Source organism: Zonotrichia albicollis, chromosome 18, assembly GCF_047830755.1.
Source record: "Zonotrichia albicollis isolate bZonAlb1 chromosome 18, bZonAlb1.hap1, whole genome shotgun sequence".
Taxonomy (NCBI): domain Eukaryota; kingdom Metazoa; phylum Chordata; class Aves; order Passeriformes; family Passerellidae; genus Zonotrichia; species Zonotrichia albicollis.
Genome location: NC_133836.1, coordinates 3,115,934 through 3,140,809, shown reverse-complemented (window position 1 = coordinate 3,140,809; position 24,876 = coordinate 3,115,934). Strand labels below are relative to the sequence as shown.

General features: G+C 48.2%; 2 protein-coding genes across 5 annotated transcripts in view; both read left to right on the top strand.

The window, feature by feature from the left end:
- The window catches only part of CLIP1 (CAP-Gly domain containing linker protein 1), a 59,806-nt gene extending 45,084 nt beyond the window's left edge, over positions 1 to 14,722 (top strand). For 2 of the 4 annotated variants that reach the window (XM_074554273.1, XM_074554272.1), the window contains 7 exons: positions 150 to 287; positions 1,670 to 1,776; positions 4,063 to 4,186; positions 7,628 to 7,680; positions 12,120 to 12,237; positions 12,466 to 12,625; positions 12,728 to 13,464. In XM_074554273.1, coding sequence (XP_074410374.1) covers positions 150 to 287; positions 1,670 to 1,776; positions 4,063 to 4,186; positions 7,628 to 7,680; positions 12,120 to 12,237; positions 12,466 to 12,625; positions 12,728 to 12,861 — 834 coding nt within the window. In that variant the 3' untranslated portion in view covers positions 12,862 to 13,464. The other 2 variants (XM_074554274.1, XM_074554271.1) reach the window with 2 other exon arrangements.
- Positions 14,723 to 15,995: 1,273 nt separating this feature from the next.
- Positions 15,996 to 24,499, top strand: VPS33A (VPS33A core subunit of CORVET and HOPS complexes). The gene is made up of 13 exons (XM_074554275.1): positions 15,996 to 16,154; positions 16,236 to 16,301; positions 16,381 to 16,508; positions 16,968 to 17,157; positions 17,935 to 18,051; positions 18,425 to 18,599; positions 19,252 to 19,445; positions 20,889 to 21,015; positions 21,180 to 21,247; positions 21,719 to 21,856; positions 22,225 to 22,362; positions 22,502 to 22,670; positions 23,067 to 24,499. Exons 1-13 carry the CDS (start codon positions 16,053 to 16,055, stop codon positions 23,258 to 23,260), a joined length of 1,806 nt encoding a protein of 601 aa, XP_074410376.1. The 5' UTR covers positions 15,996 to 16,052; the 3' UTR covers positions 23,261 to 24,499.
- Positions 24,500 to 24,876: the final 377 nt, after the last annotated feature.

The window sequence follows — 24,876 nt, the reverse complement described above, 5'->3', positions numbered from 1 at the left end:
CTCCAAAATTGAAATAAATTCCCAGTTCAAGTCCTTACTTACCTGGGAAGCCGCTGACAAACACGGAGCTGTGCATAAAGTATGGATCTTTTGCTGTCAGAGTTCCTGCTGGGAATAACTGGTTTTCCCCCACCTCCCTTTATATCCAGGTGGCCAAGCTGGCAGAAGATGTTTCCCAGGCAGTGGAGCAGGTGACCAAGGAGAAGGATGCCATTCACAAAGAGAAGATTGAAACTTTGGCCTCTTTGGAGAACTCGAGACAGACAAACCAGAAGCTGCAGAATGAAGTAATCACATTAAATGTTTATCTGTGAAAAGTTTTGCCTGCTTTGTGAGAGCAACTGTTGAACTGTAGAGAATTGAAATAGGCAGGAGAGGATTCTGCCATTTTCCCACTGTGAAAAACTCCTGGATGAGCACAGAGTGATGGAGAATGCACATGGTTTTTTGGTCATGGTTATTTTGTATTTTGTGGTGTCAGTGCAAGGTGCAGCAGTTCCCATTGGGATCTGTGTCCTGTCCATGATTTCCCACCACTCTGTGCTGCTGCAGGGCCCGAGGAAGGGGAGGATGCCCTGAGCCCTGGGGGAGCAGCCGGGATCTGCCAGTGACGTCCATGTGGGAGGGGTTCCCTTCCTGGATTAAAAAAATCCACAGGGTCCTGCAGTGCCATGGGAATGGCTGCAGATTATCTGTTATGTAATGAATACATTCTGTGGTGCATGCAAACAAATCAGCTCCATGAGCTGCTGGTGTTTCTGTGGGGGACAGAGCTCGGGAAATCCGTGCCCAGCACTTTGTCCCATGCAACAACATCTCTGCAAGGAATTCATCTCCTGGGGTGCAGGCACAGCACTCAGCCCTCCTGACTCCCACAAAATAAGGTATGGAAAAGCAGAATTCAGGAGTTAGCTTAGAGGCATAAAGATCAAGGGGACAGCTGGTTTTAGCAACAAGCTCTGCATTTAAAAAACAAACAATGCTCTGAGTGCTGCAGCAGTTGGTGGAGGTGCTTTGGGCTTTACCTTGGGGTGTTGGCCCCACATTCCTGGAAGCTGCTCTCAGGTGGGCTTGGGATTCCTTGTGCTGCTCTCTTTGAGTGCAGAGGTCTTGTGGCATCAGTAGTTGGACAAACACATCAGTCCAGACAGGCTGGGTTAATTTAGGGGCTAAAGATAGATATATATATATATAGATATAGATATAGATATATAGATAGATAGATATAGATATATATAGATGTATATAGATATATATAGATATAGATATATAGATATATTAGATAGATATAGATATAGATATAAATATAGGTTAATTTAGGGGCTAAAGATATAGATAGATAGATATAGATATATTAGATATATTAGATAGATATAGATATAGATATGGATATAGATATAGATATAGATATAGATATAGATATAGATATAGATATATAGATATATTAGATAGATATAGATATAGATATAAATATAGGTTAATTTAGGGGCTAAAGATATAGATAGATATAGATATATTAGATATATTAGATAGATATGGATATGGATATGGATATAGATATAGATATAGATATAGATATAGATATAGATATAGATATAGATATAGATATAGATATAGATATAGATGAATGGTTTCATTGATGTAATGAGGGATTTTTTTCCTCTTTAAGTTGGACATGCTTAAACAAAACAACCTGAAAAACGAAGAGGAACTTAATAAGTCAAAAGAGCTTCTAAATCTGGAGAACAAGAAAGTGGAAGAACTTAAAAAGGAATTGTAAGTATTTCATTGTTAAATCGGTTCATTTTTGTGGGTACATTTGCCTTTTTTTTTTTTAATTGTCTTTCAGCAGCTTTCTGATATCCTGACTTATAAAGCAGATATTGGGTCAAAATTGTTTGCCAAATGTTTGGCATGTGCAAAACTTGACATGAGAATGTTGCTTCTAAATTACTGAAGGGAATGAAAGAAATCCTTGGAGAATAGTTTGAAACAATTTGTTTGTTAGAGGGTTCTGCCCCCCAAGGGCACGAGATAATATTAAAATCTTTATTAGAAGAGAATTCTGATTTAATTACAAGTGCACTTGGAGTTTTAGGTGGCTTTGCTGATAGAAACTTAACTCTGCTTTTGTTTTTCATTCATGGCTTTGTGAAGTTTATTTCTGTGTATTTATTTCCTAAATGGTGTAAACCAAATCCTATATATGGGACATAAAACTTGAGTTAATTGTTCTTTATTTGAGCTGCTTCATTGAAAACCAACATTTGACATAGCACAGGCTCACAGTGTGTAACACTGGCCACAAACAAATGAACTGAAGGCATTTGAAATGATGAAATTTGCCCTGTGGAATCCCATTGCAGCAAAGCTGCCTCTGTGCCACAGGGAATAAAGATCCCAACTCTCGGGGCCCTGCAGGGGCTGCACATCCCCAGCTCTCCCAGGGGGTGTTCATTAAATCACAAACCACTTCCCACCTGTGCTCCCAGGGGAATTTCCTGGCTCATGGAGCACGAACTGAAATTTCACTGACAGCTTAAGAGCAGCTCTGACTAATTATTATTATTATTATTATTATTATTATTATTATTATTATTATTATTATTATTATTATTATTATTATTATTATTATTATTATTATTGTAGTTCCATTTGTCATTTTGTGATGTCTGTGGTGACACCGGGGCACAGGGCCAGCAGCTCCCAGAGTTCAGTGTCTGGCTGTGGCTTTGGAAAACCTGGGGCCTTGCACAGAGCCCAGAGAAAGGCAGAATTTCTTTCCAGGAATTGTGGAAAGGCAGCAGATATTGGGCTGTAATTTGCCAGGCAGGAATTCTGTATAGGAGATGCTGCCTTGAGAATCTCCAGCACCTCCAGGTGCTCCCAGGACCTGATCACTCTGAGGGGGTGAATTCTGTTCTTCCTTAGATTGAAGTGGCCTCTGACCATCAGAGCTGAGGCCCTGGGGACAAAGGGAAGCTTGTGTAGTTTTGAATTGATCTTTAGTTGTTTTGTGTGCTGCCCTGTTTTAATGACAGTAAGAATTAGCCTGGTGCCAGGGATTCCTGAGCAGCAGAGAGCTCCAGTCCAGGGGCATCAGGGTGGGAATTTGCCCAGGGGAGACCAAGTAGAAGGAATGGTTGAAAAATCAGAGTCCCATGAGATGCTGAACTAAAATCAGACTTTTGTCTAAATGTGCCAACAGATCCTTGTATTTTGAAGTGCGTGAATAAGTTGGTGACGTAAGGGTTCTTCTCCTTCCCACAGTTATAAAAGTATTTTTAATATTCCAGTCAAGTCTGTAGTATTGGCACACAGGAGTACTGCATCTCCTTTTTTAAAAAACAAAAGAGTAATAAAAACTACTATTCAGTGAAATTAAGGGTATCTTTTGTGGTTTTTGAAAGATGTCAGATCTTAAAGATTTTCTGTTAGTCACTCACGTTTCAGCCAGCATGCTAAATGTTTTTAAAAATTTGTTGCAAATAAATGTATTTTAAAGGAAATTATACTCATTAGTAGCAACACAGGCTGATGAAAGCTGCAAAGCCTTTTTTCCTTCAGTTTTGATTTTGTCTCATTTGCAGTTTTGTGTCTGTTAAAATAATGGAATAGGTGAGGTTTTGCTTCCTGTGATCCTGCACTATTGGATGTCAAACCTGATGGGGAGTAGTTAAATAAGTGGAGCTCAAAGCTCTTTTTTTCTGTTGCCTTTTTTTTTTGCAAGTTTTCTTTGGTTTTTTATGCTTTTAAGCCATTCTGTTTTACCTCTGGCTGCAAAGTTCTGGCTGCAGACACGGCCAGCCCTGTGCCCTGCACAGATCCCAAAGCCCAGCCCGTGGGAATCGCGGGTACCTGCAGCCCTGGCAGGCCCGTGCTGTCCCCGCGCTGTCCCCGTGCTGTCCCCGGGGCTGTCACCGCTGTCACCGCTGTTCCCCAGCCCCGTGACCCCGCTGGATTTGGTGGGTTTTGTGGATTTGGTGTTTTCCCCAATGCGAAGCCGCCTCTCCCCCGGTTTCTGCCGTTGCCACGGTGACGATGCTCTCTGTGTGCTCGCAGCGAGGCGCTCAAGCTGGCAGCGGCTCACAAGTCCCAGCAGCTCGAGGCTCTGCAGGAGGAGAACGTGAAACTGGCCGAGGAGCTGGGCAGGAGCAGGGACGAGGTCTCGAGCCACCAGCACAAGGTAGAGCGGGCGGGGGAGCCCGGCGGGAGAGGAGCAGAGCGGGGCTGGGAGCGCTCAGGGATGGATGTGATGGATGTGGAAGCGCCTGCACCGGGAGGGAGGGAGTGCAGGCTGGCAGGAGGTTACATAAGCCGGGAGGGTGCTTGGGAAGGCTCGGGAATGAGCAGAAATGAAACGTGCTTTAGCCAAGTGTATTAACAGACAGCTGCTATTTCTGTCGGGAGTGATTTTGTTACACAACTGTGGAAATGTCCATCCACCACTAAGGAAATGAAGCTTTTTAATTCTTATTCCTGCTCTCCTCACTGAAAACAAAGAGGATTTAGGATGCATTTCAGAATACTGTGTACAACTGTTTGGTTGGGCTTGTGTCTGCTCAAACTTCACCCTGTGCTGCAGCCAGGCAGTGTGACCCAGCGAGCAGAACCCCTGCAAGGTGTTTCACTGCTGGTATTAATTATTTTTACTTTTTACTATTATATCTGAACATGTTGTTGGAATCCTAAAATATGGGCAAGTTACTCAGCTTTGTGTCACTGGTACTTGCCAGAAGATGAAACAGATTTACAGCCCCTAATGTGGTGGGTTTAGTTTGTGTGAAGCAGTTGCAGTGACAGGCAGGCTGTGAAGGAATCTGTGGAAGATTGTATCCAAAAGATCCAAAAGCAGGGATGCAGAGACTGAGGTTTGTGTCCTGCCTTTCTGGAGAGCTCCTGTGCAGGGAGGGGATCCTGTTCCCCTGACAGGGCACAGACTCTTCCACCCTGCAACAGGCTCAGTATTTTTAAAGCCAAGAGCTGATTTTTCACCAAGGATCCTGTTTGGAAGTCCTGAGATGGGTGACTCCAGCCCTGGCTAGTTTGTAAATCCCTTTAGCTGCTGGCAGGAGTGATGCTGAGGCTCCTTGGTCCTCAGGAGCCTTGGGAGGTGAGGAGCAGAGTCCCAGACGTGTGGGCTCAGCACTGACTCATTCCCCATCTGAGGAGCAGAGTGGGGAGGGCACATCCCCAACAGCCAGTGGGAGCTGCTCCCCACTCCCACAGGGTTTCCTAAATTATTTCAGAGTCCTTGAGGCAACCTGTTATTTTCAGAGAGAGTTGTAACTCCAGGATTGGGCAGCATTGGTCAAATCTTCTGCTTTTTGTCACCCGGAGTGGCCCCGAGGGAGGGGCCCTGAGCCAGGGGCTGGCTGTGTCCCTGCCTCCCTCTGTGCCTCCCTGGTTTGCAGCTGCCCTCGGGGAGGATTCCTGCTGGGAGCACCCTGCTGGCTTTGGGGCTGTCACAGGGATCCCTCTCACTGCCAGGACAGGCAGCTGCAGCGTGGGGAGCACAGGGATGGATCCAGCCCCTCACAAACTGCAGCTGTGTCAGCCCGGCCTGTCCTGCCCCTGAGGAGATGCTCCAGGAGCAAGGACCTGCTGGAGCTTGGCTGCACAGCCTGTTTGCCTTCTTCAGCCCTTTGTGTTGCACTGTGTCCCCTGCTGGAACGTGGGCTCTGCCTGTTGCAGTGCCCAGATGTTTTATTTGGGCTCTGGGATCTGGTGAACAGCTCGGCCTCCCAAAATCCTGGGAGAGGCCTTTGGTCCCCAGCACCTCCCCTCTGCTGTCACACCATGCTCAGTGGCCACGGGCTTTGGGCTCCCTGGGTTCAGGAAAATGTCACCCCAAAGATTCCTCCAGGGGATCTGTGGTGTCCATGGGGGCACTGAAGGGTTTCCCACAGCCCAGGAGCTCCCAGAAATGTGGGCAGTGGGAGGAGAGCAGAGCTCAGGCTGCAGAGGCTCCGTGCAGGTACCTGGGAATGCATCAGGAAGGGCAAACACAGGATTGGGAATTTGGAGCTGTTGCTGTGGTAACCACATAAATTCTAACAAGTGTGTTGTCAACTGGGTTAGACAATCTGTGGCTGCTTGTGACACACTTTGCAAATTTAATGAATTCTGTGTCATGAATGATTTATCTGGACATCTAAAGGTTAAAGTGTCTCATGCCAAAGATGCTGCTGGAGCTTTTCTGTATTGATCCATTAATAATTAGCTGATTGTAATTAGTTAAAGAGTCACATTCAGATACATACTGAGCTCGGGGAACTTTCCTAGCCTCAGATTATTTGTTGTGGCATTTTGGGACCTCAGACCTGCTCAGGCATTTGGAGTTCATTGGAGAAGGTGTAGAAATACCCAGCAGCTCGCCTGGCCCATCTTTTATTAACAGTGTGAAGGTCTGCTTTTTTTTCTGCAGGAAAAACTTGGCCATACCCCAGTAGTGCCTGGATGCTCTGCTCTCCCACAGTGGGCACTTGGCTTGGGAGACACAGCTTGATTGGCTTTAAGAATTATTTATAGAAAACTCTGTACACCCTTCTAGTGTCTATCTTTTGTATCAATAAAGTTGTGTGATTAATCCTGGTTGATCCCAGACCTGGAGGGCTTAGCAGCCCTGCAGCACAGAGAAGGAGAAGGTAACTTGTCAGGAAATGTGGAGGAGATGGCTGCTCTCACTGAGCTGCATTTAGCTGAGAGCTGGGGGCTGGCAGACACCCTGCCTGCTCAAGGAAACTTGGTTAACACCTTCTGTGCTGAACCTCAGGATCTGCAAAGTGCTGACAGAATTCCCTGTGGCAGGGCCAGGAGCTGTTGTCAGGGCCCTGGGGTTGCCGTTATAAATGGATGTGCTGCTGACCTCGAGGGTGAACCCTGCAAGTTGTGAAATCCCACTGGAGCCTGTGCTCAGGGAGTGCTGGTACACACAGTTCTCACTGCTGGCCTTTGAATAAGAATGAAGGAGGAGATGGTGAAAAATAATTAATTTGCCTGAAAAAGACTTTATTTTCTAAACTATTCCAGAAGATCACTTGCCCCAGTGTTTCTGTGTTGGGCCTTTGCAGTTTTGTTGCTTTGCATTTCCTAGCCCAGTTCAGCCCCAAGAACCAACAACAATAATTTCAGGGGAAGGCTTTGCAGGTTTTAAGAGTGGCCTCACTGAGTTGCAGGTTCAGGATGTGAACAAACACCAGACACCAGCTTTGGGATCAATAATTCATCTGTGAGTGACGGGGCAGGAACAAACCCGGGGCGGTGGCTCAGCGATCCAGCCCAGCAAACCCAGCCCGTCCCCAGAGCGGGGCTGGGAGCTCTGGCCAGGCACACAGGGGGTTCCTGGGGGTCTGCAAATGTCCTTTAGCACTGGGGTCACCTCTACTGCGTGCACAGGACATGGAAATGCTCACCAAGCATCCCCGGCCCTCATAGCTGGTGTTTGGTCACTGAGCAGTTTGTGTTTGGGTGCAGGTGCTGTACCAGCAGAGAATCTGCTGCTCTGAGGATCTGGGGGCTCTGCAGCCTCCCCCACTTTATTTTATGATAATGATGCTCTGATGTATCACACTAAGGAACCAATCTGGGGTGCATTAACTGGAGTCTGTCTGTGCTTGTGTTGTAGCTGGAAGAGGAGAGATCAGTACTCAATAACCAGTTACTAGAGATGAAAAAGAGGTAAGTTGTTCCTGCTGATGTGTGTTTAACCCCACAATCTACAGAAATGGAACACAAAACACTGCCAAGAGCTGTTCTTTTCTGTTGTGTCATGGTTAAAAGTGCTGAGTTGTTGCACTCCTTGGATTAGAGATGGAAGAATCCACGTTTGCTTTAGTTCCACACCTCCCACATTGTGGTAATTCTTACTTGCAGTGACCAGTTGAATGTTTGGTTTTAGTGTGCTCTGGAATGTTGGATTGTCCCTCAGTCTGATAAAATGTGTGTGCACAGATCTGACCCAGTGAGCTGCTGACAAGTAAAGGACAATGCAGTGATGCTGAGGGGTTATCAGAGGAAAAGGGAAAAGGAAAGAAAAGTTCCTGAGCACTTGCTGCTTTCATGGTTTCAGGCTGTTGGGTTCCCTGTGGGTTATTGCAGTTCATTCAGCACTGCTGCTGAATGCCAGGAGAATGTGCTGGGAGTCTGGGGCATCCCTTTGTAAGCTGCTGCTCAGGGAAAGGCCCCAAGTGACAAATGTGAGTGTCTGCAGTGTGTGCCTGGGGAGCTGAGTGGCCCCTGTGCCTGCAGGGGCTTGCCAGAAGCAGTTACATAAATCCCTAGAGAACAGCACAGCTCCCCACGACCCCTCAGCTGCTCCAGGAAAAGCAAACCAACCCTGCTGAACTTCCTGCATTCATAATGGCCACAACAAAGAACACTGAGTGGCTTTTGGGTGTTTATGGGCTCTCAGTATTGTCAGTGTTCCCTGCTCATTCCCTGACACTCTGGGGGTGTTCCCAGGCCAGTGATTCCCAGGGAGTGTCAGAGCTGGGTCAGCTGAGCCTCCAGCCTTAAGCAGCCCCACGAGCTGCATCACCAGCCTGTTACTGAACATGTTTGAAAAAGTGTTTTCAGCAGTGACTGCTGGAGGTCACTTGAGGAGAGGAAGGAGGGAGTGGGCACCAATCATTCAATACTTGCAGCAGTTCTGTTTCACAGAGAACATTTTCAATGACAAACTCTTTGTAAGTTCAGCAGAGGAAGGTGTGGCTCTGATCTTCCTCCTCCTCCTGTTTGGCTCTGGGTGAGCTGCCTGAAATAATTCAGACAGTGCTTAAGTCAGTGAAGTGAATTTTACCTTGACTTTACCTTCAGTTGGTTACACTGAGGTGCCCAGTTTGTGACTGGCTCAATGACATTGCCCAGCAGTGTTGAATAAACTGCAATAAAAGAGAAAATGAGCAACAAGAAATCTGGCTGAGGCAAACTGCAGGCACTGGGGCTCAGAACATGTCAACATGTGGCACCAGTGCTAATGAAAAAGGTTTGGCTGAATAAAGAGCTAATTAGTTAAAAATAATGAAAAAAAGTCTCTGAATTCCCCAATTCCACAGAATTTGGTGATGGGAAGATGATAAATTTCCTCCTTTTGCCTTAAGAATTTGAGCTGCTGAACAAGAGCCATCTTTGTGTTTCAATTAGGTCAAATCTCTAGGGGTGGTTCTCTCACCTTCCTTCCAGCCCCGGGAATTCTGTGCCTGTGTTTTGGCATCCCCTGGTGTGCAGAGCTCCAGCTGGGAGTGCAGAGCTTGGTGTGGATGGAGGCTCAGCCTGGGGTTCAGTGTGGGTTGTGTCTGACTGTCTTTGAGCTTCGCTGTTTATGGATACTCATCTCATTCCTCTCTCTTCCCTTCCTGCCCTTGCTTCCCTTGCTATATCTGTGTGTCTTTAATGGTAAGACTCAAGAAAGTCTATCCACGTTACAATAAATAATTTCTTTTTTTTTTTTTAGTAAAGTTGTTGTACATATTTTGGCTGCCTTTGTCCCTTGGTGTCTTGCTTTTTGTTTTGTAAAACACTCAGCTCTATATATATACATATATATATAAAATAAAAAAAAATCTATATATTTTTTACCAAAACAGAAAAGGCCCTTGGTGCAAATATTGTTCTTCCTTAAAGTATTTTGCATTTGTACTCCATGTTTCTAACATGTGGTTCTTGTTATCTTGCATTTTTAAAGCTTACCCAGTAGCACTTTAAGGTATTTGCTTCATTCTTAGAATTTCTTATTTTTGTAGTAAGGGAAGAATCTGGGTGATTTTTTTTAATGCTAATCCAAAACAAACCCCATTCTCCCACAGCTTCCACACACTGCTCAGAACATGGTTTAAGCTTCTCAAGAAAGTGAAGTTTTAAAATGGCATTTAAATGAAAAACTCATTTCTGTTGTTTTTATTTCCCCCCTGCTGGTAAGCAGATGTTTTGAACTTGAATTGGCAGGAAAAGAGTTTAAGTTCACTAAATCAATTTTTTTTTTCCAATAAAATAGTTTCCCCTGCAAGCTCTGCCAGTGCAGTGATTTCCCATTCCCTGTGTGTGACTGCACTGCACACGATGCTCCAGCAGCAGCCAGGGCTGTGCCCAGGAGGGATCCACGCTTGGGGCCCAGCACCTTCCTGGCTGCAGCTCCTCAGCTCCAGCATTTGGGGTCCCCCCTGGAGCAGCTCCTGGAGAGTCCCTCCAGGGAAAGGAAACCCAAAGCTCCAGCACAGAACCTTCCTCCCCTCTTGTTTTCTCTCCTCTTTTCTTCTCTCCTTTCTCTCCCCTTGTGTTTTAGCACTCGAGGCTCCTCTATTGAGTCTGTAAATATTTGATTTCTATCCTTACACCCTGTTTGCCTTTTTCAACCACCTCAGCGTTGTGCTGGTTGAAGCCGAGCCCAGCAAATGGCAAATCCACCACATTTGTGCCAAAAGCATCTGTTTGGTCCTGATCTCTCCATGAAGATCTGACCAAGTGGAAACATTGGCTGAATCACGAGCTCTTGAGCATGGGCTGAGTCACTGGGCTTCCATCTGCCCTTCCCAAGCTCGGCAGCGCTCGGGAGAACTCTCGGGTGCAGCAGAGCTCGTCAGCAGCAACTTCCAGATGTGGTTCCCAGATTCCTCAGGGTTTTTCTGCAGCAGATCCTGGGTTTGCAGCTCTGCTCTGTCAGCAGCACCCGTGCCCTGGTGGCTCCTCCTTCCCCAGCACCTCGTGCCTGGGTCCATGGACAGAGTGTGAGCAGCCGGGCAGGCAGAGCCTGGGGGGCTCTGTGGAGGACACAGAGGTGGCTCTGGGGCTCTGAGTGCTGGCCAGGGAACCTCTCCATGCTGGGCCCTTTTGGGTTTTATTAAATCTTTATTAAAACTTTGAAGGCAAGATCACACAGTCTGCAAGTTGTTGTGTTTCCACTTCTGTTGATTCTCTCATTGTAAAAATGTACCAAACCCAAATGAAATTTTGGTTCTTGTTTGGGAGCTGCCTCAGCTTTTCTAAACCCCAGATTCTCCACTTGCTGCTTCCATTCCCGAGTACAATCTGAACAATGAAAGAATTGCATTGATTGTGCTCTCATTGTTGGGTTTATCTCGAGTGGGTGAGATTTCCTGTGTTTCATGGTCTGGGTATCGTGGCTCTCACTAACTGTAGATAGCACAGGGATGGAAACTTTGCCATTTTTGCTCGATAGCTGTGCCCTGAGCATCCCCCCACGTGGGTGGGCTCTGCTCCTGATCCCTCAGCACTGCTGGGGAGTGCAGAGCAGTTCAGAGCTGATGCAGCACTGCTGCCTGCACTGAAGGGCCAGTTCCTCTTGCAGAAAAGTTAATGGTTTGAAGTCACTTCTTTGTTGTTTTCTTTTTTAACCAAAATCTTTCAGCTTGCAAGGAAATTTGTAGCAATGCTCCTCCCTTCGAGGACAGTTACTGTGTGTGTTCTGTGACCTGTCAGGAAGATCAGCTTGCACCAGTGTGGGGCTGTCACAGCAGTGGTGCCTTAAGGCAGGAGCTGTAGGCAGAAGTTTTATCTCTGTTAGATCCATGGAAAGTATTGGGAAAACTGGATATATGTACACAGGAGACAGCTGTGCCTGCTTTGGAGGATTTCTTTTTAACCCTTCTCCCATGAAGTAAAACAAATCCCATGTGGTTTCTCCATGTGCAGGAAATGATGATGTCACTGAAATTAGTGAGGACCAGCTGATATTTCCAGCCTCATCCATGCTTTGCATGACAACTCGTACAATGAGCTTTGCATGCCTGTTTTGTTGCTTGTTAGTAATTTTCAAGAAGTAACAAAACTCTCAAGTTAGGTTTTGTGGAAGATTGTGCAACATGTTTGTTTATCCTGTATCTCCCCAGTCTGTTAACTTGCTCCTTTAAATTCAAATGGATACGGTGCTATGCAGATTCTGGCATGTACTACCTAGGTAAAGTTTTTGCTTTGTTTCCACAGTTGTAACACCTGAAATGCTTGCACATATATAAAACTTTAGTCAAGCAGTAAATTGTAATTTGTTTTTTAAGAACCACTTCTTACAGTAGTTTAATACTTGAAATTAAATGAAACTACTTTAGGCCACTACAGTTACCCATTCATTAGATGACTTCTGGTTTTACTTGGTTTTCTTCTAGAGAATCTACTTTAAAAAAAGAAATTGATGAAGAGAGAGCATCTTTACAGAAATCCATCAATGTCACTAGTGCCTTGATCACACAAAAAGATGAGGAACTGGAAAAACTCAGGCATGAGGTAAATGAGGAATGGATGATTCCTAATTTCAGTTAAGTTGCAGCCAGAGGCTTTGTGTGCTGGCTGATCATTTTTCTTTCACGTGGCATAGTTAAACCTCAGCATCTTCAGCTGCCTGTGCTGAGCCAGGTGACTCCTGGCCCGTGGTTTTGTGCCTGTTCAGCCCTTGCTTCAAGGGCCCTGGCCTTGGTGCTGGAAGGTGCAAGTGTTGCCAAACAACTCTTGCAGATCACGGTGCTCCGCGGAGAAAACGCTTCTGCAAAAACCCTGCAGTCAGTGGTGAAGTCACTGGAGTCTGACAAACTGAAACTTGAGGAAAAGGTGAAGAACTTGGAGCAGAAACTCAAGGAAAGCAACGAGCAGCCTTTGACTGTAATGAGCCCCTCAGGTAAAGCGAGAGCCACCCCAGGGTCTGTGCCCTCAGGGCCTGTGCCGTTATTTCTGACTGAGCCGTGGTCACATTGTCCTTCTTTGGTTTGTTCCTTTAAAGGTGATGCTGTTACTCTGCTTCAGGAGGAGATTGCAAGAGAGAAGCAGGTACTGGATGTGCACATGGGCATGCTGAACCAGCAGTGGGCTGTAGGAGAGGGGGTGATTCCAAAGGCAGTCCTTACCGGGTTTTAATGGGCAGATTTATCTTGTAGCCCCTCAGCTTCTGAAGGGAAATGTCAGTGACAGGAAATACTAACTCAAGTGATGAGTGATAGAGAAACAAGGGAATGTGAGGAACAAGCAGGAAATGAGGGTGGCAAGTTGTGCCCTGCAGCCCAGCAGAGCACTCACTGCTCCTTGGCATTCCCAAAGGTTTCTTGGATGTGCATGAGGAAAAGCTGTGGCCCTCCTGAAGCTGGTGTTTGCCATCTTGGAGAAATGGGCTCCCTGAGCTCCTGGGTACCTCTGAGCTCTGCAGCTTTTCCTGACTGCAGAGCTGGACTCAGAACAAGGGTTGGCAGCAATGGAGAAGGTGCTCAGCTGGCACAGGGAGATGGGATTTGGAGTAGGAAAGTCACAGTGACCTCAGGGGCCTGTGCCAAGAAATGCCTAGAAAATATGTTTGGAATAGAATCACCTTCTGCTCATGCTAAAGCCTTTGTTAGATCACAAGTGTCAGGCACAGTGATTAAAAATGTCCTTCCAGTTGTGTAGCCACCAGAAGTGTCATGAATATACACTAACCACCAATCTTTTTCTGCTTTTCTGCTTCCCTGGATTCACCTGATGGCAACCCTTCCTTCCCCCAGGGCGAGGTTGGTTCCACTTCTTCCCTCCCCTGTTAATTTCCCAAGTGCTCCTCGGTCACATGGGGGAGGTGCCATCCCCTGCCCCTCTCACTGTCCTTGTCCTTGGCTCTCCTAGATCGACTTCCTGAACTCAGTGATAGTGGATCTGCAAAGGAGAAACGAAGAATTGAACTTGAAGATACAGAGAATGTGTGAAGCAGCCCTCAACGGCAATGAAGAGGAGATAAACAACTATGACAGGTACAGATCCTAAAGGAAACCTTGGCTCTTGTCTTGGGAATTGTTGGTAGAGCTGCTTGGCAGCTGCACGATGCTCCAGCCTGATCTCAGCTGTCAGGAGGGACAGACAGAGCTTTCCCTGAGTTCCGTGGTTGAATCCAGGGTTCTCTTTACACTGTGGTGTAACTGGGGTGCAGGTGGTGCTCTGTAGTTATCAGTGCCAAGCACTGATGTATGTCACATGTCTGTTGTATGGCTTGCTGAATCTGGCCCTTTCCAAGTGCAGAAGAGTCTTTGGTCCCACAAGGCTGTGGCTGTGTTGGGATGGGAAGAACCAATCCTGAGAAATAACACTAAAACCCATTTGATGTTCAAACTTCAGCTCTCTTAAGGGAAAAGAGAAACTCTCTTACCTGTATTTCTTTTAGATGTCTGTGTGCAAATATTTGCACAAACAGCAGTTTGTTCAGTAAATGTGGGTGTAGGGGATGGAGGGGGCACTGCAGGGTGGTGGAGAAGGGTTTGGGTCCTGTTTTTGAAGGAGCTCTGTGGCGTTTCCTGAGGCTCAGAGAGCAGGAGCTCACTGCAGGGCCGCGGGCTTTGCTCCGGTGTGGCAGAGGCATTGACGGGTGCTGTGCCGCCCTTGCAGTGAGGAGGAGAGCCTGTCCAAGAAGAAGCCGCGTCTGTTCTGCGACATCTGCGGCTGCTTCGACCTGCACGACACCGAGGACTGCCCGACGCAGGCGCAGGCGCTGGAGGAGCCGCCGCACTCGGCGCACCACGGCAGCCGGCGGGAGGAGCGGCCCTACTGCGACACCTGCGAGGTGTTCGGCCACTGGACGGCCGAGTGCAACGACGACGAGACCTTCTGAGGGGGGACAGCGCCCCCGGCCTCGCACCACCAGCAGCCGCCTGTGCTGAATGTCAGGACAAGGGACAGACCCCGCTCCCTGCCCGCCCGCTCCGGAGTCCCTACGAGCATAAAGATTTGGATCTTCCACTAATAAATAGCCCCTGTCCCTTTTTAACAAACGTCAGTGAAAGATGAATAAATGATTTAATAAGTGACTTTATGCTGTTTCTTCCCAGGTTCTGGGTTTGTCCCACCCTTAACAGGAAATGCCCCAGTGCTGTTGGATCTATTGGTGGGAAAACATGTATAGGAATGAAGCACTAGAGTTATATTAAAGCTTATTTAAATACCTTAAAAATATGCTGTTAATTTTCATATTTGCACTAAACCATTTTAAGGCTGAATTTGTACATTTAGATTTTTAAGCTTTTTTTTGACACTGGACTGAGTTTGGAAATATTTCATCCTTACTTTCATTTACTCCTTTGGTTGCGATGTCGCTCGGTGCCGTGAGCTCTGGGTTGTGGTTTGGTGTGAAATGTGGAAGTGACGCAGGTAAGGAGCTGCTGGGGGTTTTGGAAACCTGTATGCTGTGCACACCTGTGCACACCTGGAACAGTTTGTGGGCAATCCCTGTTTTGCATTTTTTCAGCTTCTATATAGTGAGTGTGGTGTGTGTGTATATATGCATATATATAATAAAGTTATATTTTGGAAAAAAAAAAAAAAGGTGTTTTCTTTTCTGCATTTCCATTCAGGGTGTGAGGGCTTTTGTATAGGGACAGATGTGCCCAAGGGCTGCACTGTAAATCACAGAATCTATCAACTGGGAAGACACCTCTGAAACCAAATCTGACTCAACACCACCGTGTCAACAAGCCCAGGGTACTACTGAGTGCCACATCCAGTCCTTACTTAAATACCTCCAGGGACAGTGACTCCACTGCCTCCCTGGGCAATATTTAATCATCCTTGCAGTTAAGATTCCTCCTGATGTCCAACCTGAACCCCTTCTGGTGCAGCTTTAGGCCATTCCCTGTCCCTGTTCCCTGGAGTACAGCCTGAAACCCAGCTGTACCCTCCTGGCAGGGGCTGTGCAGAGCCAAAGGGCCCTCTGAGCTCCCTTTCTCCAGGCTCAGCCCCTTTCCAGCTCCCTCAGCCTCTCCTGGGGCTCCAGGCCCTTCCCAGCTCCGTTCCCTGCCCTGGACCCGCTCCAGCCCCTCACTGTCCTGGACAGGGGGCTCCAGGTGCGGCCTCAGCAGTGCCCAGCGCAGGGGGGAAGCCGTTCCCTGGTGCGGCCGCTCACAGTCCCGGCTGCAGCCCGGTGCCAGTGGCCACACACAGGGCACACACATGATCACACACATGATCACACATGGTCACACACATGACACACACATGACAATGACGGTTTCCGGCCGTGCACCTGCCGTTCTCTGCCCCGCCCCGCGCTCAGTGCGGCTGCGCGGCCCCGCCCCGCGGTCACGAGGGCTGGTGGGGCAATGGCGGCGCACCTGAGCTCGGGCCGGGTGAACCTGACGGCGCTGCGCGAGGCGGGGCGGCGCGAGCTGCGCGAGTTCCTGGACAAGTGCGCGGGCTCCAAGGTGGGCACGGCGGGGCCGGGGGGTCCCGTGTGGGTTCCTTGTGTGGCGCGGCCGCTCTGATCCCGCCGTCCCTTCCCGCAGGCCATCGTGTGGGACGAGTACCTGACCGGCCCCTTCGGGCTCATCGCGCAGTACTCGCTGCTCAAGGTAAGCGCCGCGGGGGCCGGGGGCAGGCGGCCGGGCCCCGGCGCTCCCGCACTCGGCTGACGGCCGTGCCTCCGCGCAGGAGCATGAGGTGGAGAAGATGTTCACGCTCAAGCCGGGCCGGCTGCCCCCGGCCGACGTCAAGAACATCATCTTCTTCGTCAGGCCCAAGCTGGAGCTGATGGACATCATCACGGACAACGTGCTCAGGTACCGCGGGCAGGGCAGCGCAGGGCGGCCGTGAGGAGGGGACAGGCGTGGCCGCAATCACCGTGTGCTTTGTTACACCTGTGCAGGGAACGAGAGTGATGTGCGCACACCAAACCGCAGCACTGCCACTCTGCCGATTAAATGGGGGCGTGACACACCCTGGGCAGGGGGGCTTCACCTTGGCTGGGATGCAGAGGGTGCGTTCCTCCCTGCGAGGACGTTCACTCCTAATTAGCTGGAATGAGCCTTGCTTGGATTGCTGTGGCCTTTTGGGAGCTGCAGGACAGCCAGGTCGCCCTGCCCTGGTGTCAGAGCTGTGGCTGCACTGGGTTGAACACTGACAGATCAGGAGTCAGCAATGTTCAGTGCAGCGTTCCTGTTTTGTGTGACTCCAGTGCCCCCTCTCGTGCTCGGCGCTGCTCCGTGAGCAGCGAGTGACCGAGTGCTCTGCTCCTGCAGGGAAGACAGAGGCCGCTCTCCGCAGAGGGATTTCCACATCCTGTTCGTGCCGCGCCGCAGCCTCCTGTGCGAGCAGTGGCTGAAGGAGCAGGGCGTGCTGGGCTCCTTCATCCACCGCGAGCAGTACAGCCTGGACCTGATCCCCTTCGACGGGGACCTGCTCTCCATGGAGTCCGAGAGCGCCTTCAAGGTGCGCGCTCACCTCCTCCTCGAGGGAAAGCAGAGTGTGGTTTGGTGCTGGCTGTTGGTGCTGGTGCAGCAGCTCTCACAGGGTTTGTGAGTGACCTGCACAGCAAGGAAAGGCCTTGAAGAGCAAACCTGGCTTGATCCTGAAGCCTCAACTTCCACGCGTGTTTTCACACTAAATGCTGAAGGAGCAGTCACTACACCGAGCTGCACCCCAGTTCCTGCAGCTTCAGCTGCCAGTGTTACTGTCATAAATGGAGCATTCCTGAGGCCTAAAGCACTCAGTTGTCACAAACAGCACAGTTTGTGTTCCTGCACAGCCAGGGAGCCGTGTGCTGCTTCTCACTGCACTGAGCAGTAACAGCTGTCACATCCCAGCTGCATTTCCTGCATCCCCAGAGTGTTGCATCCAAGGACAGGACAGTTTGGGAGTTTCTTGGCCCTCTCTGCCCTGTGTGTATCCCTATATGGCAGGGCTTGCAGCTGTAATGAGGTGTTGGGTGCTCTGATTGGCCTAATTAGCAGGACAGGGTCCTTCCAGTCACTTTCTTTTACTCCGTCAAACTGAATTTGTGTCTGGAGTTCAAAAATACTAGAGTCTAGTGATCAAAACAAAAGATTTGATGTAGTGACAGCACAGGTAGTAAGGTCCATATATGCCAACAGCCATAGTTTGTCCCCAGCCCATGTCTCCTCTGAGCTGTTCACATGGACCCTGCTGTGCTGTGGAGGTGTCTGCATTGGATTGACATCTCCCATCAGAATCCCTCTTGTCCTTTAGGAATGTTACCTGGAGAGTGACCAGACCAGTCTGTACCATGCAGCAAAGGGGCTGATGACCCTGCAGGCTCTCTACGGAACCATCCCGCAGATTTTTGGGAAGGGCGACTGTGCTCGGGTGAGGCTGAACAAATGGATGTTGTTCTTTGGAACTGCCTTAAGGAGTCTTTGGTTAAATGCACCTCTGGGTTTTTTTAATCCAGCCATGACACACACACCTCCTTTTTGCTTCTCTCTGATTAACCGGTGGTTTAACTGGTATTCTTTGTGGTGAGGGAGCAGCTTGATGTGAATGCAGAGCTTTGGCCATCACTGTTTTGCTGAGCTTCAGAGAGCAGCAGAGAAGGACTTTTGTTTTCTCAGTGTTGTCCTGCCCCGTCCATCAGCCAGTCTGTACCTCCTGCCATCCCCTTCCTTCACAAGCAGGTGCCTGCAGGGCCCAGAGGTCACATCCATCTCCACCCTAACCAGACAGTGTGACTTCCTTGCAGCACGTGGCCAACATGATGATCAGGATGAAGCGGGAGTTCCCTGGGAGCCAGAATTCCATATTTCCAGTCTTTGACACCCTCCTGCTGCTGGACCGCAACGTGGACCTGCTGACGCCGCTGGCCACGCAGCTGACGTACGAGGGGCTGATCGATGAGATCTACGGCATCCAGAACAGTGAGTCCTGTGGGGAGGGGGCAGCTGGGCCGTGCCCTGGGCCAGGCTGCATGTGCTGGCTGGGTTTGTGCTTCACTGAATGTGATGTGGGAGCAGCTCAGCTGAAATCAGTGTGGGGGTTGTTCCACTCTGGCTCTTTTTGCCAGGGAAGGGGAGCCAAGTACAGTCCATGGTTACTGCAAGGGCATCTTTTGGCTGTTGGCTGCAGGCACAGTGACACAACAGGGAGTGTGTGAGTGGGAATGTTAATGTGTGCCTTCAGCATCCATCCTGCCTGGATCACTTGCCACACTGAGGGGACAGGGACAGTTTGTGAAATGCCATTTTCAGAATGCTCTCCTGCTCTTCAGGGGATAAGAAAACTCCAGGGAGGCATTTATGGGCTGTAATCCCTCCTGCTGGGCTGGACTGGCTGCTGGGCTGCTCCCAAGCCTCTCTGAAAGCAGGGCAGCTGGCACTCGGGTTCTGATGTTTGTGTAGGTCCCTGGCTGAGTGCAGGGAGACTCTCCTTCATTAACACACAGGCACTGAGTAGTTTGAGTGTTAATATTGCTGTTTCCAGCTCAGGGGACACATTTCCACAGCCTGCTGATTTAAACTTCTGCTGATGTAGTTCCAGTCCTTACAAGGGTTATTTCCCTTCATTTGGTAGCTTATGTGAAACTCCCTCCTGAGAAGTTTGCCCCAAAGAAGCAGGGTGAGGGTGGCAAGGATCTCCCCACAGAACCCAAGAAGCTCCAGCTGAACTCTGCAGAAGAGCTTTATGCTGAAATCCGAGACAAGAACTTCAACGCTGTGGGGTCAGTGCTGAGCAAGAAAGCCAAGATCATCTCAGCAGCCTTTGAGGTGAGGCCTGTGTCCAACAGTGAATCAGATAATTCACAGTCTGAGTTCAGCAGGGCTGGGACTGGCAGCTCAAGCTGCCCCCACAATAATCCCCCTCCAGAGAAAAATCAGGAAGCTGTTCCAGTCTGTTCCCCTGCCCTTGGTGAGGTCAGCTCCATTGGACTGTTCTGAGTAGATCAGAACACCTTTTAGTAAGCCTGTAGTAATGTGGTTCCTCATTTCTCCCCACACCTCTGTTCTGGGGATTTCCATGTGCTCAGAGCTTGCCTAATCCAGCCTTGTGCTGTGTGAGCCCACAGATCCCCTGACAGGAATTGTTCTCTTCAGGCTGCAGGAGTCAGGTGCTGCCTCCCTCTGCAAGGAGCCAAAGGTGATTTTTAGTGTGATGATCAATTCCACTTGGCAGCTCTTGGTACCTGTTCATTGAAAGGTGCTTTTCCCTTCAGGATGCAGAGAAAAAGCTTTAAGCACTAAAACACCAGAATGTACTTTCAGAGTATTATGGCTGGCATCAGAACCAACAGAAATGTGCAAAAGACAGTTGTCATGCAGGAGCTTTGAACTGTAAATTCATGCTTGTCACAGACAAATCTGGAGAGCTGTGTGGGGCGTGTTTGTGGTTTTGCTGAAAACATCCTGTTGATGATTCATAACTGAGATCCCATATCTTATTTTTCTGACCTCAAGGAGATTCTCAAGAGAACTTGTTCACTCTTTGATTGTATTTCCTTGGTGGGGCTTTTTTATCTTAACCTCTGCCACATCTAAAAGGAGGTAGTGGTATTTTAACTGAAATACTGAGTGCTCAGCCTCATCCCCCAGTGCAGCTCTGCTTCTGCACTATTAGTGCTGGAGGTGCTAAAGATGGATTGTTCATACTGCTTGTTAAAAAAAGAGAATTCTAAGAAATTGTCAGCAGTAATAGGTGATAATGAAACAGCAGCATATTGGCAGCAGAGGACTTCAGTCACAGGCTCCATCATGACTCTCCTGCCTGCACTTGCCCATTTAAATCCCTCACACATGAGTCAAATTCTTTCTATTTTTATTCCAAGTTGCAGCAAGAGGCAAGAGGCCCAAATGCAGTGGAGGCCTCTGGAGCTGAACTCTGCATGGTGCTTCAGCACATCCTGCCCCAAACCCTGGCATGTTGTTGCCACCAACAGAGTGAATGGCAGACCCTGGCAGCCCAATTCCTCAGCACCTTTCACTCCTGCTCCACGGGGAGATGTTCCCCAGCTCTGACAGCATTGGCCTGGAGCTCCCTGTCAGCCAGCAAAGGAATTCCTCTCTGTGTGAGAAAGGGAGTTTGCCCTGGTAGGGAAATTGTGTTAGTATCTCTACCTCCCTGCAGGGAGTGCAGTAATAATTCCTCATGATAAAATGACCTGTTTGGTGTTACTAACATGAACAAGGCCTAACCCCAGTGATGGATTTCCTCAGGAAAGGCACCATGCCAAGACTGTTGGAGAGATTAAGCAGTTTGTGTCCCAGCTGCCCCACATGCAGGCGGCGAGGAGCTCGCTGGCCAACCACACCTCCATCGCAGAGCTCATCAAAGACATCACCAGTGAGTAGAATCATTGAAATCCACAGGATGCAGGTAACCTGGTGGACATCACTCAGCCTGGCAAAAACTGGCTTTGCTCCATCCAGTGCATCTCTGCTGAAACATTAATTGTGAAACATAAGCTGTCCGTTGCTCTTGTATTGATTTTCATTCTTTTCCCAAAGCATCTGAAGATTTCTTTGATAACTTAACAGTGGAGCAAGAGTTCATGTCTGGAATAGATACAGACAAGGTAAGCAGATAATGGCAATTAGCCACTCTTACATCTTCAAAAACTTTTTTTTTCTTCCATTTGTTTTTTTCTGGTTTTTTGTTTCATTTTGTTTTTTTCTGAGAGAGGAAACATCTGATCTAGATGATGTCCAGTGAAATGGATCTGAGTTACCTCTCACTGCCTGTACACAGCTGGGGTGCCTGACCTGTCCAGGGGCACCCCATGCTCTGAGGGATCAGTGGAACATAGAAGATGGTTAATAGGAATTTTTAGGTGCAAAGTCTGGCTGCTGAGTGAGGGACTGCTCAAGGGAGAGCCCAGGTGGAACCAGAGCTGGGTCAGTTTTACAGATGGTCCTGGGCTGCCTGGAGAGCAGCTGCTCCTCTTTCTTGCAGTTTTGGAGAACCAGGCAAACCAGCTCTTTATTTCCAGGTCTGATGGGGACTTTAACAATTCTTTAAATAATCACTTATGTATTTTATTTAACAGGTTAACAATTATATTGAAGACTGCATAGCTCAGAAACATCCATTAATCAAGATCTTGAGGCTCGTTTGCTTGCAATCCGTGTGCAATAGTGGGCTGAAGCAGAAGGTTCTGGACCATTACAAAAGAGAGATTCTCCAGGTTAGGCTCTAACATTTGGAGGAATAAATTCTTGAGAAAATCCACATGAAATCTTCAGCTCTCCACTTCAATTCTAGACAGAGACATCTTAATAATGTGCACAGAGGGAGCACTGGGTTTCTGTTTGGGCAGATACCTGGGAGGTGCTTTTGTGTGTTACAACATGTAGATACAGAGGTTTATATCACTTTTTACTAATATTATTTCAACACTCTAAATTGGATATCCTCTATAGAGATCTTCACCAAAAAGCTTTTTTTAAACAAACATCTGTTTTAAACAAACATCTTTGCTTTTTTTTTTCCCTGTTTTAAACACTGGTCATGGGATATTGCCATGGTATTAAAGGTTATTTCTTCATATTCCAGACTTATGGCTATGAACATATATTGACCTTAAACAACCTGGAGAAGGCTGGACTCCTGAAACCCCAGACAAGTGGCAGGAATAACTACCCAACAATCAGGAAAACGCTGCGCCTGTGGATGGATGATGTTAATGAGCAGGTAACGGGCGCCTCAGCAGCACACATTACTTCCAAGTATAAAATTATATACAGCAGGAAAGTCTCCTTTTTTATTTAATGTTTCTGACTCCTTTGAGGTAGCACTGACGTGCTGTCCCCTCCCTGTGTGTGTCCCCCAGAACCCCAATGACATCTCGTACGTGTACAGCGGCTACGCCCCGCTGAGCGTGCGCCTGGCGCAGCTGCTGGCGCGGCCGGGCTGGCGCAGCATCGAGGAGGTGCTGAAGATGCTGCCCGGGCCCCACTTCGAGGAGAGGCAGCAGCTCCCCACTGGCCTGCAGAAAAAGCGTAAGTTTGGGTTTGCTTTCCTGTGGTTTACAAGGAAATATGTCTGTCTGTCTGAGCAGGGAGTGAGGCAAACTGAAATCAGGGCCGGCAGAGTCAGGTCTGTCTCATTCCCCTGTCCCACAGCAGTGTTAGACTGACCTAGCCCTCCTGTGACAAATGGTTTAACTTCTCATCAGAGTACTAAAATAAACCCTAAACTTACACTGTGATTTGAATAAGTAATGTTATGTGAAAGAGCATCAGCATCACACTCAAACAGAAACACATCCTGGGAGCAGAATGTGGATTTCTGTGTCCCAGCCTCTAATTCAGGTCACTTGAGTTTGACTGACAGTTGATGCAGGGGAGCTGTAAATTCAAACCAAGCCAACCTGGACCTTTTTTGTGACCCCACAGGTCAGCACGGTGAGAACAGAGTGACCCTGGTGTTCTTCCTGGGCGGGGTCACGTACGCAGAGATCGCCGCGCTGAGGTTCCTGTCGCAGATGGAGGATGGGGGCACTGAGTACATCATTGCCACTACAAAACTCATCAGTGGCACTACCTGGATCAAATCCTTGATGGAGAAACTGGAGCCTGCCCCTTTCTAGGGTGTGTGTGGTGAGAGACAGTAACTGTGAGAGGCCCTGTGTGACACAGGCACTCAGCTGGCACAGCTGCTCTGTCAGAGAAACACGGCAGTGAAGCTCTGCTGGGACCAGCGTGTGACCCTCGTCCCTTCTGCACTGGTGTTCCAGCTGTCTGTGGAACTTCCACGCAGACAAGCAGGGTTGGAAGGCACTAATGATAAACAGTGGGGAAGAGAGAGATCCCTGCTCATGTTCTGACCTGGCAGCAGGAATGGGCCCTGGTCCTTCTCTGTGGCAAATTGCTGCTTTTTTCTTTCAGTTAAGCTTTGGTGGGAGATGTGATTTCTGCTTTTTACCCCTCTAAGGTGCTGAGGAGGCAGGATGTTCTCTATCCTGACTTCATCCCAGTATTCCCAGGCTGTTTGTCTCTCTCTGGTGCCTGATCCATTCCATGGGTGCACTGGCTGTGTCAGAGATGTGGACACAGCTGTACCTGTGATCCTCGAGCCTTTTCCTTCCCTTGTCCCCTGAAGGGATCGCTGTGAGGTGACTCCTTTGTCCTGCTACACCCACCTGCCTCTGGAAGGCTCCTCCAGACTATGAATGACATCAGTGTGTGCTGAGTTTCTGGTTGAAGACACACAAACAGTCCCTGTGTGGGGGCCAAAAATAGCAAGAGCAGGGACCCAGTAAACAGTGGGTTTTGAACAGACACTTTTTTCACCCTGTCCAGGTTATAAACTGTGGTACTTGCTGTCACAAGCTGTTGTAGAGCTCAAACTTGTTCAATGGAATTTTCCACGGGCTTGGTGGCTGGGCCCAGCTCCTGAATGCTGAGGGGAAGGCAGAGCAGGGGCTGTGGTGCTGCCTGTGCTGGGCTGGGCACTGTCAGTGTGCTCACAGCCACTGGGGACTGTTCCACACTCCAGTTCGCTCTTAAACACAGCTAAAACAAAGCCCACTCCTCACCTTAAATCACTCTCTTAGCAAACATTTCTGCCTTGGTTTTCATGTATAATATGTCCCAATAAATCCCTCAGTTTTTCCAGGTTGTCACAGTTGTGGCTGTGGGTTTTGGTCTGTTTTATTTTCTAAGAAGTCTCTTATTTTCTGCCAAGTCAGACCCTCCATGGAGCCCCCCTATCTGTTTAACTCCAGCTGACTTATTAAATGAAATAAAATAAAGATGTATTTAATCTTTTTTTGGAAATGTTTGCACTCTCTCTAGAATACAAAAATAAAATAAAACCCTGCACTGTGGTAGCTGTATCCTTGTCTCCCTGTCCCAGGATAACTGAATTACTCAAGTTGAAACTTTTTCTGACACCCAGGTGTTTTTTAATGAAGGCTCAGATAAAGTGTAATTCTGTTCTGCCACCTGTAATACTACATCAGAAGTGGAATTTCTGAACTTTTGAAGAAAAATACAATTTTATCAGAGGAGACTTTCAGGTGGGAAGGCAGCTTGTAGACAGACTTAACAAAAAACATGGTGCAACCTCAGTGATCCAAGAAGAGCAAACATGGATTGTTTGCTCTGCAAGTTCCATTTAAAATAGCTAATTTCAGAGTATTTAAAAGGAAAACTGAATTAGGTTTGGATCAAAAATTAGATGTTACCTTGCAGAGAAAAACAA